The sequence below is a fragment of the Canis aureus genome, chromosome 27 (genome assembly GCF_053574225.1).
Source record: "Canis aureus isolate CA01 chromosome 27, VMU_Caureus_v.1.0, whole genome shotgun sequence".
NCBI classification, from domain to species: Eukaryota; Metazoa; Chordata; class Mammalia; order Carnivora; family Canidae; genus Canis; species Canis aureus.
The window spans coordinates 4,820,539-4,838,773 of record NC_135637.1 but is presented as its reverse complement, the minus strand read 5'-3'; the positions used below and the strand labels follow the sequence as shown (position 1 = coordinate 4,838,773).

The 18,235-nt window shown below is 52.6% G+C and overlaps 1 protein-coding gene across 3 annotated transcripts in view; it reads left to right on the top strand.

The window, feature by feature from the left end:
* The window catches only part of ADGRD1 (adhesion G protein-coupled receptor D1), a 122,710-nt gene that overhangs the window by 43,318 nt on the left and 61,157 nt on the right, over positions 1–18,235 (top strand). For all 3 annotated transcript variants that reach the window (XM_077875205.1, XM_077875202.1, XM_077875203.1), the window contains 2 exons: positions 855–930; positions 5,879–6,020. In XM_077875205.1, the coding sequence (XP_077731331.1) occupies positions 855–930; positions 5,879–6,020 (218 nt within the window). The remainder of the gene's footprint in view (positions 1–854; positions 931–5,878; positions 6,021–18,235) is intronic.

Genomic DNA, 18,235 nt, shown 5'->3' with positions numbered 1-18,235 from the left:
TTTCACACTTAGCAGGGTGGCAGCCTCATGTGCTGCCTCTGTGGCAGCAGAACTTATTGGTCACAAGGACCAACTGGCGGCTGGAATTCTTGGTTCAGCCAGCTGCTGGTTGTTACTGAACCTGCCTGTGTTACAGTCTCCTCATCTATAAAACAGGGATAATGTTAGTACTGGACTCATGATATTGTTTCGGGAATTGAATGAGCAAAGCCCAACTACCTGGCACACTGTGAGAGCGATATGATGCTAAGTACATTCCTGAAATTCTAACATGTTCACGAATATCCCCGCCCAACTCCAGAAGCCAGTTCATCCCCTCCTTCCCCAAGCATCCTCTGCTAAGCTAGTGCGGGACACAGCACAGAACATGATTCCTGTTTCAAAGCCATCAGATAGCAGAAGTGGGATATAGTGGAAAGGCAGGAAGGACACCTGTGTGGTCACCACCACTTGTAAATCCCGCACCCGCTGCCTCGCTCAGGTGTTTGCGGGGCTGCAAATGCTCACATGACAACAGCAGAGGGGACATGCTCACCCAGAGGACAAGGCTGGACACTGGCGCTGTGTGACAGATTGCAGGGCCTCTTGCCTTGAGAACCTGTAGCATTCCTGGCGAGGCAGGCTCTCCCAGGAGCCGCAGCATCTGCGTGTCTGGAGTCAGTTCAGGGGAGGTGCGGGTGGTCATTGCCACGGCTGCGTCCAGAGCTGCCGGGTCACAGAGATGCTCAGGCTCACAGAGAAGCCCTCACTGCCCCCAGGAGCCCCCTGGTTGGAGTATGAGGGGTGGGGCCCGTGGGCTTGGCTGGGGCGGTTCGCTGGAGGCTGATAGGTGTTCGGCCCCTTTTCTTCCCTAGCCTGGGTCACCATCGTGGGCCTTCTCTACCATAGGATGCATGATTACCTGGACAACATCCTGCCCGCCAAGACCACGTGAGTGTCTGGGGGTCACACAGTGGGGTCACAGTGGGTCACGGCGGGGAGGAGGTTCAGCGGGCTGACAGACAGTGGCCTGGGGACCGCGTCGGCAGCCAAGGACCTGTGCCTTCAGCGCCTGAGCGCTGCTGCCCACCGTGTGCTTCGGCCGAGGGTAGGGGGCTGGGAGGGCTGCAGGCCATGGCTGAACCCCGGACTGGGACGGGGGTGGGAGAAGTGTTTCTGACCTGCTCGCTGCACCCCCTGCCCATGCACTCCTCCGTGTTGGCCCCTTTCTGAGCAGGGCTCTCTGCGGAGGCCTGGCGGCTCTGGGGGCTCAGGACCCGGCCGTTTGGGTGCCTCAGGTTCCAAAAGGACAACAGCCTCATGCCCGAACATGGGCGTGGAAACTCAGGGAGAGCTGTGATTGTCCCACTTGGATCCTGTGCCCATCCTGGCTCCCCAAATCACAGTGGCCAGAGCACCCTGCTCTGTCATTGGCTAGGTCTGCTCACGTGGCTCTGTGGACACTGGTGGGGGGGGGGTCTGTGATTGGCCCGTTTGGGTCATGTGCCCATCTGGCCTCGCTCATCGTGGTGGCCCCATCACCTTGGTCTCTCACTGGCCAGGTCAGCTCCTGGCCCTTGTGGCCTCATGCTGGGTCAGCTCACCCAGACCATGGGGAGAGGCTGGTCCTCGGAGGGGAAGGGCTCCTCTCTGCCCCTGTCACGGGATCCCCCTTCCCTGGCTGGGCAGGGCCCCTCTTCTAATGCCCTAATGCCTGAACCCGTGAAGGCTGCTGGGTGCAGGTGCCCCTCTTGCCCTGCGCAGTGGGCTCTGGGTGCTGCCATCTGCTGGGGCGTTGGAAGCAGCAGCCCTCTGAGCCGCCTCCAGATAAAGGATGGGTTACAAGTGGCTTGTAGTGTGCAGATAGTTGAGCCCGACAGCATGTCCCTAGGGCAGCCCATGCCCCATCGCCCAGATGGTCACAGCCTCTGGGGAGACGGCGGGAAGATGATAGCCACGATGTTGCTGCGGACAGGGTCAGTTGCCCCAGGAGAGCCTGCACTTGAACAGGTTTCCTTATAACCAAAGAAAAGGAACCCGTCACTAACTGTGTGAGTTCCAGAATTCTTTTGGAGAATTGTCGAAGGGAAATGCCATCATCATCACAAGCTAGACAGGCTTTCCCACAAAGGGCCAGATAGTAAATATTTTCGTCTTTATGGGCCATAATGTCTGTGTCAAAACTATTCATTCTGCCCTGGGAATGTGAAAGCAACCTCAGATGATACATAAAGGAATGGAAGGGGCTGTGTGCCAATAAAGCTTTATTTATGAGACCACCAGGCAGCCACCCAGGCCTGCATTTGCACATCCTCCTGCTAGATGCCCTGTTATGTCAGCACTAGCTAGAATGGATGGGGGAAGAGGCTCATCGTGGTGAGCCTGCTGATGTATCCTGCTTTGGGGAGTCCAGGGATGTGCTTGAAGCTTGGCAAATAGGACATCCCTCCATCTCAGGGCCTTTTAGCCTCACCTCCCTGCTGTCCTCATTGCCTCAGGTGCCCACAGGGAAGGCACTCAGGAGGCTCAGAATCTGTGCTGCCATGACCTGGGTCACCGTGTTCTGCTCCTCTTGTCCCTGCAAGTCATGGGCTCTGAGACTCAGACTCTCACAGGCATATGGGCCCCCCCTCACAGCCCTCTACCTAGCATGAACACCCATTGACATGCTCAGTTGGTTTCCCAAAGTCAAAACAGAAATATTTTACAATGATGAGAATGTATTTTTCATGTGTGAAATCATCAGCTTGGGTGAAGTTCTAAGGTCAACACTTAATGCAAAGGTGTCTTATTATCAAAATTAACCTTGAAAAAAAATCATCCAGATAACTCATCAAGCACAGTCCCTATATGTGTTGTGTTCTCTCCTGTGGCATTTGGACTGGGACAGAATTGACCAACAGTGTTGTTATTAGCAGCACAGAATTGGGTGCTGGGCACCTGGCCTTCTTCTCCCAGCGGGGCCCTTATCAGTGGTGTGAACCTGGGCAGTGCCTGGCTGTGTTTGGCAGTGTGCTCCCCTCTGGATTAGCAATGATGATGGTACTGAAGTGTGAGGCTGTCATGAGCACTAAGTGAGTTAACTGTTTAAACAAAGCTTGGTGCTATTATCACCTCATAAGATGATTGGGCATTCCTGCCATATTGACTGTAAGATAATTATCAAATTCCATGCACAGTTAGGAGTAGATGAGTAGATGAGTAGAATCAGCAGATAGCATGCTGGTGTTCCTGCTCAACTACACATCTGAGTCCCTTCCCTTTCATGCGCTGTAACCTTCATGCATTTGTGGTTTTTGTAAGAATGAAAGGTGCAGTGGGATTTAATGTCCTCTCAGTCCCCCTTTGGGGTGGGGTGGAGTCAGTGCATGAGTTTAGTGCATGAAGATGGGGGTCAGGGATGGGGTCTCCATCTTTACAGCCAAGCCTTGGGTGGGCCACGCCAGGGGCCCAAGCAATCACTGCCAGGGGCAGCGTCTGAGTGTCCTTGGGTCCTAGGGGGCACTTAGCCAGTCCCTGCTATACCACCTGCACGCGGGGGCTCTCACCTGCCCCGTCATGATGAGGACTGCTCAGCTCTTACTGATGGTCATGCTGTGCCAGGCAAGCAACTGGGAATCCAAGCTGGGGAGGGAGTCTAGAGATGCTCCAGGTCTCAATGTCTTATTGGCAGACTCACATGTGCTTCAGATGAGTAAGTTCCCACAGGTTTTGGCTTGGCTTCCTTCCCTGCACTTGATCGTCTCTGTAGAGTAATGCCAGCCAATTGGTACAGAAGGAATGACAGGATCAGAAGGACACCATCTTGCAGCCCTACCTGTAGTTAGTTACCTATCAGGCAAAGGTCACCCCAAAGGGGGACTGAGAGGACATTAAATCCTTTCATTCATTGGGCGTTCATTCCCTTCAGCCAGCTGGCCACTCTAGACATCAACAGTGGGACGTGATGTCTTATGTCCCCTGATGTGATATGGTGGGAGGGAGTTAACGAGGCCCGTGGAATAATCCTACCCCAACACTTGGTCTGAAGCTCCTCATGAGGAACCAGCAAATGTAAAGAGCCATTTTGCAAAGTGTGGCTGGCACTGTTGAATGCCCATGGCATGATGGAGAAAGAGCTGTGGGCCTGCAAGGATGATCTCCTTAGCAGATGCATGGACCTTATCAGGACCAGCAGAGCTCTGAGGCAACAGGTGGGGATTGGACATGGCATCACAATACTGAAGCAGTGTCTGATGGTGCTGTGGTATGGTGGGGGCTGTCTCTAGAGTTAAAATGTACTTGCTGAAGTACTCAGGGGGAGAGGTGTCATGAGTGCTTCCTCGGGGCTCAGCAGGAGTGTGTGTGTATGAGCCTGCCAGTCGCAGCAAATGTGACAGAATGGTAGGGGATAGGGATCTAGGTGAAGAGTGAGTGTCCACTGTCCTCTTTCTAGCAAATTTTCTGTAGGTTTGAGAAGGAGAGGGGCTTGAGTTTAGTTATTAGGTAAAACTAGTCAAGGGAGAAGGAGGCTCGTATACCCAGCCCCCAGAGACCGGGTTAGGTGTTATGAAGGTGGCTGTGTGGATGCAAGCACGGGCAGAGGGAGAATCCTGCACCGGGCTTTGGGGAGCAAGTGGGAGACAAGTGAGGTCCTGATGAGACAAGACAGCAGCAGAGGGCCAGGCGGCCTATGTGGGCCCAGTGACTCCACATTTCAGGCATCCGAGAGCAGTTTTCCCAAGTCGAATTCATGCCAACAGACGTTTGCTGAATACTGACTGCGGGGCTAGGACTGTGGGGCAGCGAGCAGGGCACGACTTCAGACAGGTGCTCATCCATGGAGTCATACAAACACTGAACACATGTGCCAGGCCCTGAGCTTGGGCGCTTCCTTGAATCCTGTACCCCATCTTGGCCCTGAGTATCACTTTGACCTTGTAACTGTGTGAGGCAAGGACCGTGTATATCAGGCAGGATTCCTTTGATTGGGTTGTACATGTCGAAAAAGTGGCTTAAAGTGTCTTCGTGAGAGGGCACTTGGATCATGTAAGCTGCAGGGTATATAGGCACAGTGGCTTCAGGGGCGGCTTGATCCAGTGCCCAGCTGCTGTCACTCAGCTCTGTCTCTCTTCTTCCTTGGGATGGGCTCCTTTCCTAGTTCATCTCTCCGCTCATGGCTGTAAGCCACTGCCAGGGCCTCCTCCTGCAGGGCAGACACGTGGCAGAGAGATATGAGGGTCCCTGACCCAGCATTTTCTATCTGAGTCCTTTTGCATTTCCTTGGACCTTCCCAGATCACATACTCACCTCTGGACAATCACCATGGCCCGAGGGAGGCCGTGCGCTCCAGGTCCAGACCTGGACAGCAGGGCTTACTCCCCAGCCAGAAGTGAGGCAGGGGGCAGTCACGTGGAGGAAAGTGTGGGCCTTTCTCAGGAGAGTGAATGCACACTGGGTGGCAGAACAGCAGGTGCTCACCACACTACCATTTATCACAGCATTTTATAAATAGGAGGTTAAAGTTCAGACGGGGTGAGTCCCTCACCCAGGGTCACACACACGGCTGAGCAGGTGAGATTGCTAAGAGTCACACGTGGTGCCTTGATCCTTCTGTTCTTCAAACTCCCTGAGCCATGACTTCTGCTAAATTATCGACTGGGTGAGGTCAAGGGCCCCAGGTTGCCTGGGAAGCTGGCATGCAGCCCACTGATGGAGTCCAGGCAGCACCAGGGGTAGATCCCCCTGTGGGTGCCAGCATCCAACCTTAGAGAGCAGCGTGTACCCCACTAGACAAAGTTCCATCCAAGGAGGATTTCAGTCTCAAAAATCTGCCTTAACATTAAGTTCCAAGTCCTGGTTCTGGCTGTGTGCCCCTCCCCACTTCCCCTTTTGTAATGATGTTTCTTTCATTTCCAAGGATTGCAGAGGCAGCAAATTACAAAAGCCACACACTGTCTGCAGTCAGCTACCTGATTTCTCTGGAGGTGTCCCCACCACCCGTGCTCTCCCAGAACCTGTCAGGAGCTCCTCTGGTGACGGTCCAGCTCAGGCACAGATTGGTGAGTGAAAGCGTACGCGGCCTCACTTCCCTGCTTCAGTGTCACATAGAGGAAGCCAAGGAACCCGGGGCTGGAGAAAAAACCTCAGATGGCGTGGTGCTGGCCCTTCTGTCTCCTTGGAGGCCTTTCGAGGGGACAGTTCTCACACAGCCGCGGGAAGTCCCTCCGACGGCACGGGGTTGGCCATGCAGGTTGACATTGGGTGGAAAGGCTTTCGCAGATGTGTGTGTGTGTATGTTTCTGCTTCATGTAAATGTCTTTCCTGGAGGAGGGGGTGCGGCGGTCAGCTCTCACTCATCCCGAGCATAGCCATTAGCAACGTGGAGTGCTGTGTTCTCCACAGGAAACACACTTTGCAGCTGAGGGTAGGTCACGTCTACACTGTTCTGATTGATAAGTTCTTGGTCCTGCTGGATCGTGACTGGAATTCTGTCCATATTTCCTGCATTGCTGTCCGTGGCAAAGAATGACAGGTACACCAGGACACGGATATGCTCTGTCCTTTAAACAACACACAGCTTCTCTTGTGCCAGTATATGCCCTGACTACAGTGTTGATTCAGCAGTGAACGCCATGCTTTTCAAGGCATTTATTTAAGAACTCACTGGGATTTTGGTCGTTGGAGTCATGCTGAAGATATTTCCCTCCAGGATTTTCCATTTTGTTTCATCCATCCCATCCCATCCCACCCTCTAACCTCAACCAAAGACCCCTGCGTACCAGGTTCAGGGCTCCTCTCACTTGCCCATGTGGAGGTGTGCTTTCATCCTCTCTCTCTGCTGGGCCTTTCCTACCCACCTGCACACGCAGTCCCGGCCCCAGAATGCCTTGCCACACAGCATCTCTCTCTCTCTCTCTCTTTAAAAAAAAAAAAAAATCACAAAACATGAAAGCAATTTTCAATTATTGTAAAATATACATACGATTTGCCATCTTAGCCATTCTCAAGTGCAGAGTCCAAGGTCACAAAGCATGTTCATGCTGCTGTGCAGCTGTGAGCACAGCCGTCCATCCCCAGACTTGCCCCTGCCTCGGCACCCACAGTCTGCTCTCTGCCACCTTGAATTTGCCTCCTCTGGGGACCTCATGTGAGTGGAATCCTACACTACATGTCCCGCTGGTTCTGGCTGATTTCACACAGCACCGTGTCTTCATGGCCTGTCCACATTGTTGCAGGTGCCAGAGTTTCCTCTGTGGAAGGCTGAATAACGTTCTGTCTTCGTGTACATGAACTGTGCGTGTTCTGTACCCACCCGCCATCTGTGGATACTGGGTTGCCCCCACCTCCAGCAGCAGGGCTGCGGTGAACCTGGGCGTGTGGGGATCGCTCCCAGACCCTGTGTTCAGTCTCTCTGGGTGTGGGCCAAGCAGTGGTACTGCCAGGTCACGAGTCCTAGAGGACACTGTGCTCCTGCCCTCTTTGCATGAAAGCTGCCCTCCTGAGTACAGAAATGCTCAGAGTGTCCAGAGAGCTTTGGCCCAGCCAGCTCAGGGTTGTTGCCAGTGTGCATTGTCTTTGACATATGGGCAGCACGGGGCCCCATGGAAGCCCAGGCCCCCTCGGCCCCCCTCGGCCCCCTGCCCCTACCTCACTGCTTCCAGGACCCATCCCTTTTGGGGTGCCACCCCTGTACCTGGTGACCTGTCTCCAGTGTCACCTCCTCTATATCCTAACACCACCACATGCATATTTACTTCTTTGAATTCACAGAAATGCTGAGATGTCAGTGTTACTGTGTACACATGTCACTGAGGACACAACCCCACAGTGGCCCCAGGGCCTTGACACAAAGCCCCTGTTCTGGCAGGTTTCCGAGCTACAAGTGCCCCGCAGGGCACACTTCCCCTTGGCCTGCCCATCCTCTGTGCTCCTGGCCACCACCCTGCTGCTGCCCTTCCCTCTGGGTCTGAGCCCTCGTGCCATCGTGGGTTCCTGTGTCTGTGTGCCATGTGGGACCTGCTGTGACCTTGTCAGACTGTCCCCTCCCTAGCTCAGAGTCCTTATTCTTAGCTTTGCTGGCCAGGGGCTTCCTGACCTCTGCCTCACTCCATCCCATCCACATGCCCAGACTGATCTTCCCAGAAGCTCAGACCAGATGACCCTACTCGCCTATTTAGAATCTTCCAAGTTTCTCTTAAGAATCTAAGCTCTGGGCCTCAGGGGTGGATCTCTGGCCAAGCTTTCCAGTCTCATTTCCGGTGTCAACCTGTCCCTCCAGTGAAGTGGAAGTTCTGGTCTCGGTGTCGGGGCATGCCCTCCTCCTGTCTCCAGACAGACCCCTGCGGGAGCCCTCTAAACCCTCCCAGCACCATGACAGAGGACTGTGCATCCCTACCCTGGAGCTGGCCCGTGGCATTCTTGAACAGCTGCCCTGGGCCTGTTTGGAACCACTGATCCCTTCTTTGCAGTACCTGGCATTGAACTTTGGTGCAGGGCAGCAGCTCAGTACAGCCTGGTGGGTGAAGGCTGCACTGCAAGTTGGAGACCCCAAGTGAGTAGCCTTGTTCTCGAGCTGTGCTGTCTGTCGTCTGCATTGCTCACGGTGTTCTTTGCACAGAGAGAATGCTCACCCCTGGGGTGGAGGTCCTGCCACAGTGGGAACGCTGCTGCCATGCAGGAGGATGAGCCCAGAGGCTGTGGAGGTTTGATGCGGTGCAAGATAGAGACGTTTGTAGTGCTTCTGTGTTGAGGGTATTATCATGTGGCCCAGAGATACTTCGAGTCTACAATCAAGCGCTTATAAATGCAGAGAAGGTCTGTTTTGAAAGACTCTGGAACCTTCATGTGTTTGAGGTTGAGGCTACTCTAGTGAAGGCGGAGACCAGGAATCACAGCGGGTTTCGAGGCCCAGACTGGGCTTGGGGCTGAGGGGTGCCGGCTAGCAGGAGTACGGGGACGCCGTCCTGAAGCCAAGGTGGGAGACAGAGCAGGATGGTGAAGGACCCACACCTCGGGGGTGCCGATGAGGAAGACATGGAGCTCAGGTGCTAGGCTTTGTGGCGTCCAGACACCCAGTGAGGTCACATGGACACATGTACCCACACACACAACTCCCATACCCACCGCTGTTGTGTGGTCAGGCTGGCGTGAGCCCTGGAACTTGCAGAGAGGGAAGAGAATTTGTCCTATTTATCAGGGCTCCTTCCTTACTGGGGTGCTGCCCCGCCCCCGCCCCTCTGCCTGCTGTCCTACCGTGCAGCCCCACCCCTCCTGCCCTTCCCCTCTTTCAGAACGGGGCTGACCCACGGCCCAACCCCACAGACCCCTCCTTACCAGTGCCCACAGGCAGCAAGGAGGTAACCTGGATCACTGCGTATCGTTAGATTGTGGTGCTGACGTTTGCGTGCTCCTGGGGGAGCCTGCACCTGAGGTGCTTGGGTCTGAGACCCTCCCGTCACACCCCTTCTGTGCAGCACCCTCCTCAGCACCCACCTGATCCAAACTGTACTTTTGGAGGAAGGTTCATTCAAGGGTTTTCCCAGAGAGACTTTTCAACCGATGAGACAAAAACTGAAACATTACCCCAGGTGAGCAGGCCCCGCCAGCTGGTATTTCTACTCAGCTAACTTCTGTGAGATGTTGTGCCATCAGTCTACTGCATGACACAGGATTCCTGCATTCAAAGGGATAATCTCACTGCTGCCTTGGGAAACAAGCTGGGTCAGTTACTGGTCCAGAACAAAGCAAAACTGAAAACAGAGCCCACCTCCCTGATATCGAGGGGTTTTGCTTTGAGGTCCTCGTGTGTATTGTGGTCCCATATGGGCCTGCGGGTGGGGACCCGGCGCAGACAGACGAGGCAGCCAGTGTGGCTGGGCACCTCTCTGAGTCTTGTTCGGTGTCGCTGTGACTGAGGCTGGAGTTGCGTGTGCGTGTTAGAGTCTGGGGTCCACACCCCACTGTGATGTTTACTTCCTTCCCTGGTAATCCAGTCAGCCTCTGTCCTGCGGCCCACCCCTGCTGTGCTGATCTGCAGCCACTGGTGCCTCAGTGGATGTGCTCCTCTGGGTGTCCCGTCCAACTCTAGGGAGACTGCCAAACTTTAACAGCTCAGACTCCGTGGCCAGGCCGCTGGTTAGAGTCTGTCAAGGGGGATGGGAGCACAAGGAGATACACACCACATGGGAGATATCCCTGAGGACCGAGTGCACAGCTCTCTCGGATGGAGGTGCCGCCATTTTTGACTAAATGTGGGTTGGAATAATGGTGTTCTTGTCAGCCAACATTGCTCACGGCATTTAATCAGAATCCTAATCTGTAGCTCAGGATCGAACTGTCACCTTTCCCTGGTCAGTGATGGCGAAAGGCAAGGCTAGAGAGAAGTAGATTCTCTGGAAACTTTGAAAGTCAAGAAAGCAAGATAAGTACCTCAAAGAGCTAAGTGCTGCCAGTTTTTATTGCTGTTGTCTAAAATTCACTCATCAAATGGGCTTTCACCCCATCTGACTATCTATCCCAAAGACAGACCACGGGTCAGGATTGTCCTGATGCTTGGAAGGGATTGAGTCCCATGACGGGATGAGTGGTGTTCCGGTGGCAGGACTCTGAGATCTGGCACAAAGGGATGGTCTGCCCCTTGGTGTGTCCTGACATTACCCCTGGTGCAGCGTCCACGATTGGAGCATAGACTGTGATCTGGCTGTCCGTGGTGAGTTGGCGAGGTTGCCCAGGTGGGGCAGGGTGGGCTCAGAGGCTCAGGCTCAGTGCCTGCCATCCTTGTGTGCGGCGACCAGAACGTCCATACCCCCCCGAACCAGAAGCCCGTGCTGGTTTGGGATAAGAGCAGCATGGAATATTGGTGGCCGTGAAGCAACTCCAGGGTGAACCCATTATGGGTAAACATGAAGGTATGCTAGTCTTCTGAGAGGCTCATATGTTGGTTCCATAGATACCAGCTCCGTGATGTCGACTGAGCGACCAGCCTGTCTGTGCTTCCCCTTCGTCATATATGATAATAAACATAGGACTGATAATCTGCACCCTCAGGGCCAGTTAGCTCTTGTTCTGCCCTGGTCTTCTGTGCAGAAACAGAGCTAGCCTTGGCTAACTTTCCAGGATACCTCATAGCTCACAGCACTGAGGGGCCTCAGCCAGAGGCCCTGCGGTGGTTTTGTTACTTCAGCCTTGTGAGGGGTGATGCCCTGTGCTCTGTGCCCATGTCTCCAATCCAAACACAAAGCCCCAGGAGGGAGAGTGAGAGACTGTGGCTAGTAGGTGGCAGGGATGCGGGTGTCGCTCCCCCAAGAGCACACGTGGTGCAGTGTCAGTCTGCAGGAGGTGGGTAAATGGGCAGGAGGCCCGCATGCCAGCACTAATGCCTGTGTGCACTTGACAACTGCCCCATCCGGTGGGGAGATGCTGCTGTGCAGGCTGTGGGGCACACATACAGAAGTGTGACAGATTCTGGTGTTGAATGAACAAAGTAGAGTTTCTTAGAGACAAAGAAGAACACTCATCAGAGCCCAAGTGAGGACTGCTGCCCAGGATGCATCACCTTCTCAAAGAAGAGAGCTGAGGCAGGGATGTTTAATACGGGGCAGTGTGTGGATGTTTAATACGGGGCAGTGTGTGCTTCTGTGGCTTCAGAAGTCACAAAGTGTGGTGACTGCGGACATTCCAGAAAATAACAAACTTGACTTTGTGCTTTTAGCGCATGCAAGTTTGCAGGCCTCAGAGGGATGGGACCTTCAGCAGATTTTTACTCCACCTTGATGTGTTTCTTGGGGGTTATTTGTTCATGATATAGATGTACAGCGAGTGCTCGGGACAGAAATGGACCCCCTGCTCTGAAGGGTGGGAAGCCCTTCTGACCTGGGAGCACAGGCATGGGGCCCAGCCGGAAACATGGAAGGTTTCCTTTCTCATGAGCAGCCAGATTACCCTGAGTGTCGGAGACGTCCTGGGCTCGTGGATGGAGGCTTTCTTCCTGAGCGTGGGGCCCTGGGCGCCTTCAGGAGCTGGGACGTCCAGGGCCCACGGCCGTGAGAACGTGGCGCTGGGGGCCTCTGCCTTGGTCCTGCGGCTCACGCTGTGGGATTTGGCTTCCTTGGGGTATTGCCACAACTTGTGATTTTGTGAAGAGAAGCCATAAATCTGGCTTTTAAATTATATCTCTGCATTTGTATTGTTGGCAGCTAATTCACATTTGCCTTTGACATTGTCAACTGAAATATACCTGTGGGTTGAAGTTCAGCCAGTAGGTCACCACTTTGTAAGCTCTACTTTTTTTTTAGCTTTTTATTTGAAATGATTTTAAACTTACAGAAAAATTGCAGGACAGTAGACTTTCAGGTACCACTCATCTACTTTACCCCAATGCTACTTTTTTTTTTTTTTTAATGCTACTGTTTTAAAGTATAATTGTTGAAGCCTAGAAATGGTGATATTATCTCACCATAGAAAGGCTTTGGATTTTGTCAGTTTACCCACTTAGGGCATTTTCCTGTTGAGGATCTGGCTCTTGGGAGCTCCTCCAGCCTGTGGTGGGTCTGCAGCTTCTTTGCCTTCGTGACCTGGTCACTTTGTGGAGCATCCCTCAATTTGGAACAGTGTGATGTCTGCTTAGGATTAGGTTGAGGTTATGGGTCTTTGACAAGGAAAATACAGAAGTGAAATCGGCCCTTTCTTACTATGTCTTGTTAGCCTGTATCAGTTTCCTGTGGCTTCTGTAACAAGGCACCACAGCTGGGGTGGCTGAGACAGCAGAGGTGTATGCTCTCCTATTCCTGAAGGCATGGAGTCCCTGTCCCAGACAAGGTGCACTGTTGAGGTCCAGGTGTGGTGTGGGGTCCAGGGGTGGCACTGGGTCCAGGTTCAGGTGCAGCATGGGGTTGAGGTCCAGATGTTGCACGGGGTCCAGGTACAGCACAGGGTCCTATCCTAGGGTGGCAGGTTGTCTCCTCCCTAGGCCTCCCCTGGGCTGCGTCCTCAGGGTTTGTGCCCCATGCGCATCTTCGTCCTGCCTTGTTCTCCTCAGGAACTCAGTCTGTGGGACAGGCCCACCTGGTGACCCCACTTCACCTGTCACTTCCACACACAGTCACATCCCACAGTGCGGGGCTCAGGGGCCCGTGTGGGTTTGGAGGGACACAGTTCAGCCACGACACAGGCAGTACAAATGGTCCCCATCATTGCTTGGCCGGGTGGTGGCTGCTAGGTTTATCCCCTGTGAACTTATGGTTCCTTTTGCAAATTATAAGTCTCTTGTGGAGGGGAGCACAAAACCTCACAGCTCCTTGGTCTCATCATATTTTCACCATGAATTTTACCTCTCTTGGTGTTACTGCTTGCAGGTTGGCACTGTACTGTATGTCCAGAGGCGATTTTCCATTTCCTTTGTTGCTTCTGTGCTTAAGTGGAGTTCTGTTAGAAGGACAACTTGCTATTTGTGTGCTCGATTATTTATTTATATCAACATGACTCAAGAAGACTTATTTTATTCCATAGGTTGTAAACCAGTGCTACCATATGTATTTTGTTGCTCAGATTATCCCAGCTTTGACCATTCGGAGCCTTTTCCAGTTGGCTTCTGGGTCCTTTGAGATGCCCCTTTATGCTGGAGTCCTTTCTTCCTTTCTGGCATAACAGGTATTCTAGCTTTGTGGAAGCAACCATTTCTCAAGGAGCCCTGGTTCATTCTGTTGGGGAGTGATGTTTACCAGGGTCCAGATGCTGGGTGCAAGCGTACTCACCAGAGGATGGTCTTTGTTCACATTCTTTTTGTTGTAAGCCATACGCCATGCAGTTAAACTTGTTTTACAGAGTTAGCTGGGCTGGTTTTCTTCCCTTCTGAGTGGCTTTATGATTCCCTGATGATACAGTGATATTTGCCTGTGCCCCCATTCTGGTCAGTCTCAGTGACTGACTTATTTGGGGGTATGTGATGGTAACACAGCACGGTCGTAGGGTGAGATGAGTCCTGCCCTGCTCCGTCTGCACCTCTGAGCTTTTGCTGCCTCCCCACCTATACTCTGGAGGTGAGCAGCCCCCCCCCCCAACTTCTGGCTCATGCTTCTCTATTCCTTTAGTGCTGAATGAATGGACCCGTGTGTTTTCTCACTGCTCCTGCTCCCATGAAGGGGAGCATGCTATAGAAACTCTTCTACATGTTGCAATTTTTGCTTTATGGGGAATCCTGGAAATTGCTGTAAGCCACCTCTTTTACAGCTGTGTAGTATTCCACTGTGTGGCTTTCTTCAACTATCTTGGGGTCGGTTTGGCTCCTCTGCTGCATCTAGGCATTTGTGCGGTAAAGGAACCTGCCCCTTCCTTTGGGGAGTGGCCAGGCCTTTTGCGAATGAGCTCTCTCAGGCCTGCCCCTTCCCTCCCTTGTTGCTACCCTCTGGCAGCATTCAGGGATGGTGGAGTGACAGACTTCAGAGAGAAGGTGGAGATACTTGGTCTCTACAAGTCAGCTAACTCTGAGATGAGCACTTCTGGCCCAGTTCCATCCCCTCCACTTCTCTTGAGATCTACATGTGTGTTTAATTCACCTTTGAAGATGTGACATTATGAACTGTCAACCACAGGTAATAAGGAATGGATGGTCAGTATCTCACCATGGTTTGGGGAGCGGTGAAGCCTAGAATTAGCTGCTCCTGAAGGAGAGGCTGGGAAGCAGTGGGTGTGGACGGCTCTGCTGGGCTGCGTGGGCCTGGGCTCAGTGTGACCTGGGTCCTGGTAGATGTCAGAGGGGGCAGTGGCTTCCAGGGAGATTGAAAACCACTGGGGCACCACTCAAGATGCTACATGCAAGAAACTAAGGAGAGACTATTTGGAGAGGCAGAAAGGTGTCTCTTTGTTCTAGAAGGCTCAGGGCAGGGGCTTTGTGATGTTTCTTGCTGGCCCTTGACAGTCTCTTGCCACAGTAGCATCAGGATGGGCCCAGAAGACAGTGTGAGTGAGCATGGAGCAGGGCCAGCCTTCCTCAGACTCTTCCTGCATCCCCGTAGCATTCAGCGCTCCGGCTCTGCTGGTCTGGATCTGGTGCCCTGGGCAGCAGTGCTGGTGTTCCATAGGCGTCTGCGTTTGTGTCTGCTGTGAAGTTAGAAGGTGCCAGTTTCAAAACCAGAGAAAAAGAAAGGGTGTATTAAAATGCAGTCCTTGTTTTAATGGTTGGTTACTGTAGTTATTTTTAAAAGAGAAAGATTTTGAGCAAAGAATCCCATCTTGAGGAGGGGCAGAGAGGAATTTTTATCATACCCAAAGAGGATGCTAATTGAGGCTTGTCTTCGCCAAGCGTTCTCTAGGGTTTTGGGGCTTTTTCTTTTGAAGGTTGCTTTTGCATTTCTGAGGATGTTTTTGGAGGCAGGCTTTTTTGAATTAAAATGATTCATCTGATGGGAAGCATTTTTCAAGGCCTTCACCCACAGGCTGTGTGGGGTGAGCAGAGAAGAAACACGGGGTGTGCAGACTGTCTCCCCGACTCCGCAGGGGAGGCGGGGGAGGCGTGGTGTGGAGGCTGCTGCATGTTTATTCCAACGTCGGGACCAAGGCCTGAGGCCCAGGGTTGAGGCACAGAATGCGGTGTGGACTCAGAGGGCTCTCCAAGGGACAGTGTTAGCTGGCCCAGCCCAAGCCTATCTTGGAAGTCCCTTAGAGGACAGCTCATTAACCACTCCCCTCCCCCTCGCTCAGGGTGCTCCGTCTGTAGCCCAGTGCACCTCGGGGTGCTACTGGTTACTCTGGATGGTCCTGCTGCAGAGGACAGGTGGGAACAGGAGGCCGGCAAGCCCCGACTGTGTTCAGACCCCGGGCTCTGGAGCATGCACAATGAGGACCCGGCGGGGGTGGGGGGAGCGGCATGCCTCTGCCGGTGCTGTCTTGTCTGGGGCTGCCATGGCCTTGGGCCTTCCAGTGCCCTCCAGGGGGCTCACTGGATGTGTTAAGCATTCCCTTCTGAGCCTGGCAGAAGTCTCTCCTCCCAAAGCGCCTGCTTTGCCGTCGGCGGGGGTGGGGGGGTGGGGTGGGGTGGGGTGGTTGGTCACTGAGAGTCGGCATGCCTGCATCTGGTCCACCAGGGCGGATCAGCACCAGGAGCAGTGTCCGCAGTGGCCTCCGAGGGACACTGAGTCCTCTGGCGCCCACGTGCCTGTGAGCAGAACAAGGCTCAGATACACAGGCACAGGGTGGAGTCTGAGCTTCAACCTCTGGAATTTGCTTGTCTTCTGGGCATGGATCTCCCAACTCAAAGGGCTCTAGGTTCTTTTGCTCCCCGTCATGTTGTAAGAATTCAGAATTCGTCTTGTCAGGGCTTCCCTGCTGCGATGCTGTTGTTTCTGTGCATTCCGGGGGTTGAACAGCTTCCCTGGCCTCTATCCTTCTGAAGCTAGCGGCACCCCCGCCCCCGTGTGGCAGCCACTTATGTCTCCAGACCATGTGGGGAGTGCCTGGGGCTCCTGGGGAGTGGAGCTGGGGGTCCTCCTACTGGGGGCTGCATCACTGTACACAGTAAGGTCGTGGCTCAGCGCTGCTGCCTGTGGTTTGGCTCTTTCTGGGTGTGGACTGTGAGAGTCACTTCTATGCTGCTTAAATTGTAACATTCAGAACCAGATGTAAGAGAAGTGCAAGCAAGTGGGTCGATTTCACTTTGGGGCACAAACTCTCCTGGCAGGTTGTGTGCAGCTGTTACTTCTCTAGGGTTTGTTGTGAGTAGGACAAACACTTCATTGTCTTTTTATGGTCACTCTTTGGTGCATTAGGGACCTAGAATATTCCTACCCTGCAGACTATGATGGGAACTGAGGTGCCCACATAAACACGACATACCCATATACACAGGTACATGCCTGATAGGCACACATGCAGTCACATACATACACATGCAGGCACACACATACACATACACACCTCTGTACACACAGGCGCACACATGTACATACAGGCACACATACATGCACACATGTGCCCATATGGACACATGTGCATATGTAGCATCATTGAAATCCCACCAGCCAGCAATAACCAATGTTAACATTTTGATGTGCTTCCCTCAGCAGATACACTTGTGTGCTCTACACATAATTTCTTATAAGTGGGGTACCCTCCATGCTGTATTATGCCTCCGTTTTTTCATTTAACGTGTGTGTTTCTGTGCCAATAGTTGAAGACCATAAGTCATTTTCATGACTGCATTGCAGTCTCTTTATCACCGTTCTGTGGCTACATGTTTTTTTTTAATGAATTAACTTTTTATTGGTGTTCAATTTACCAACATACAGAATAACACCCAGGGCTCATCCCGTCAAGTGCCCCCCTCAGTGCCCGTCACCCACTCACCCCCACCCCCCGCCCTCCTCCCCTTCCACCACCCCTAGTTCATTTCCCAGAGTTAGGAGTCTTTATGTTCTATCTCCCTTTCTGATATTTCCCACACATTTCTTCTCCCTTCCCTTATATTCCCTTTCACTATTATTTATATTCCCCCAAATGAATGAGAACATATAAAGTTTGTCCTTCTCCGACTGATTTACTTCACTCAGCATAATACCCTCCAGTTCCATCCACAATGAAGCAAATGGTGGGTATTTGTCATTTCTAATGGCTGAGGAATATTCCATTGTATACATAAACCATACCTTCTTTATCCATTCATCTTTCGATGGACACTGAGGCTCCTTCCACAGTTTGGCTATTGTGGACATTGCTGCTAGAAACATTGGGGTGTAGGTGTCCCGGCGTTTCATTGCATCTGAATCTTTGGGGTAAATCCCCAACAGTGCAATTGCTGGGTCGTAGGGCAGGTCTATTTTTAACTCTTTGAGGAACCTCCACACAGTTTTCCAGAGTGGCTGCACCAGTTCACATTCCCACCAACAGTGTAAGAGGGTTCCCTTTTCTCCGCATCCTCTCCAACATTTGTGGTTTCCAACTTGTTATTTTTCCCCACTCTCACTGGTGTGAGGTGGTATCTCATTGCAGTTTTGATTTGTATTTCCCTGATGGCAAGTGATGCGGAGCAATTTTCTCATGTGCATGTTGGCCATGTCTATGTCTTCCTCTGTGAGATTTCTCTTCATGTCTTTTGTGTGGCTACATGTTGTTTGTTCCATGTTTTCATGATCATAAACAATGCCATAATGAGCCACCATGTTCCTGTTCAGTTATCACTTTAGGAAAACATCTTAGGGCGGCTCCATTAAAGCCTGCACATTGTCCTTCTACTTTACAGTTTATTGTGGGTGTTTAAGGCAGATCTGTGTTGGTTCTAGAACAT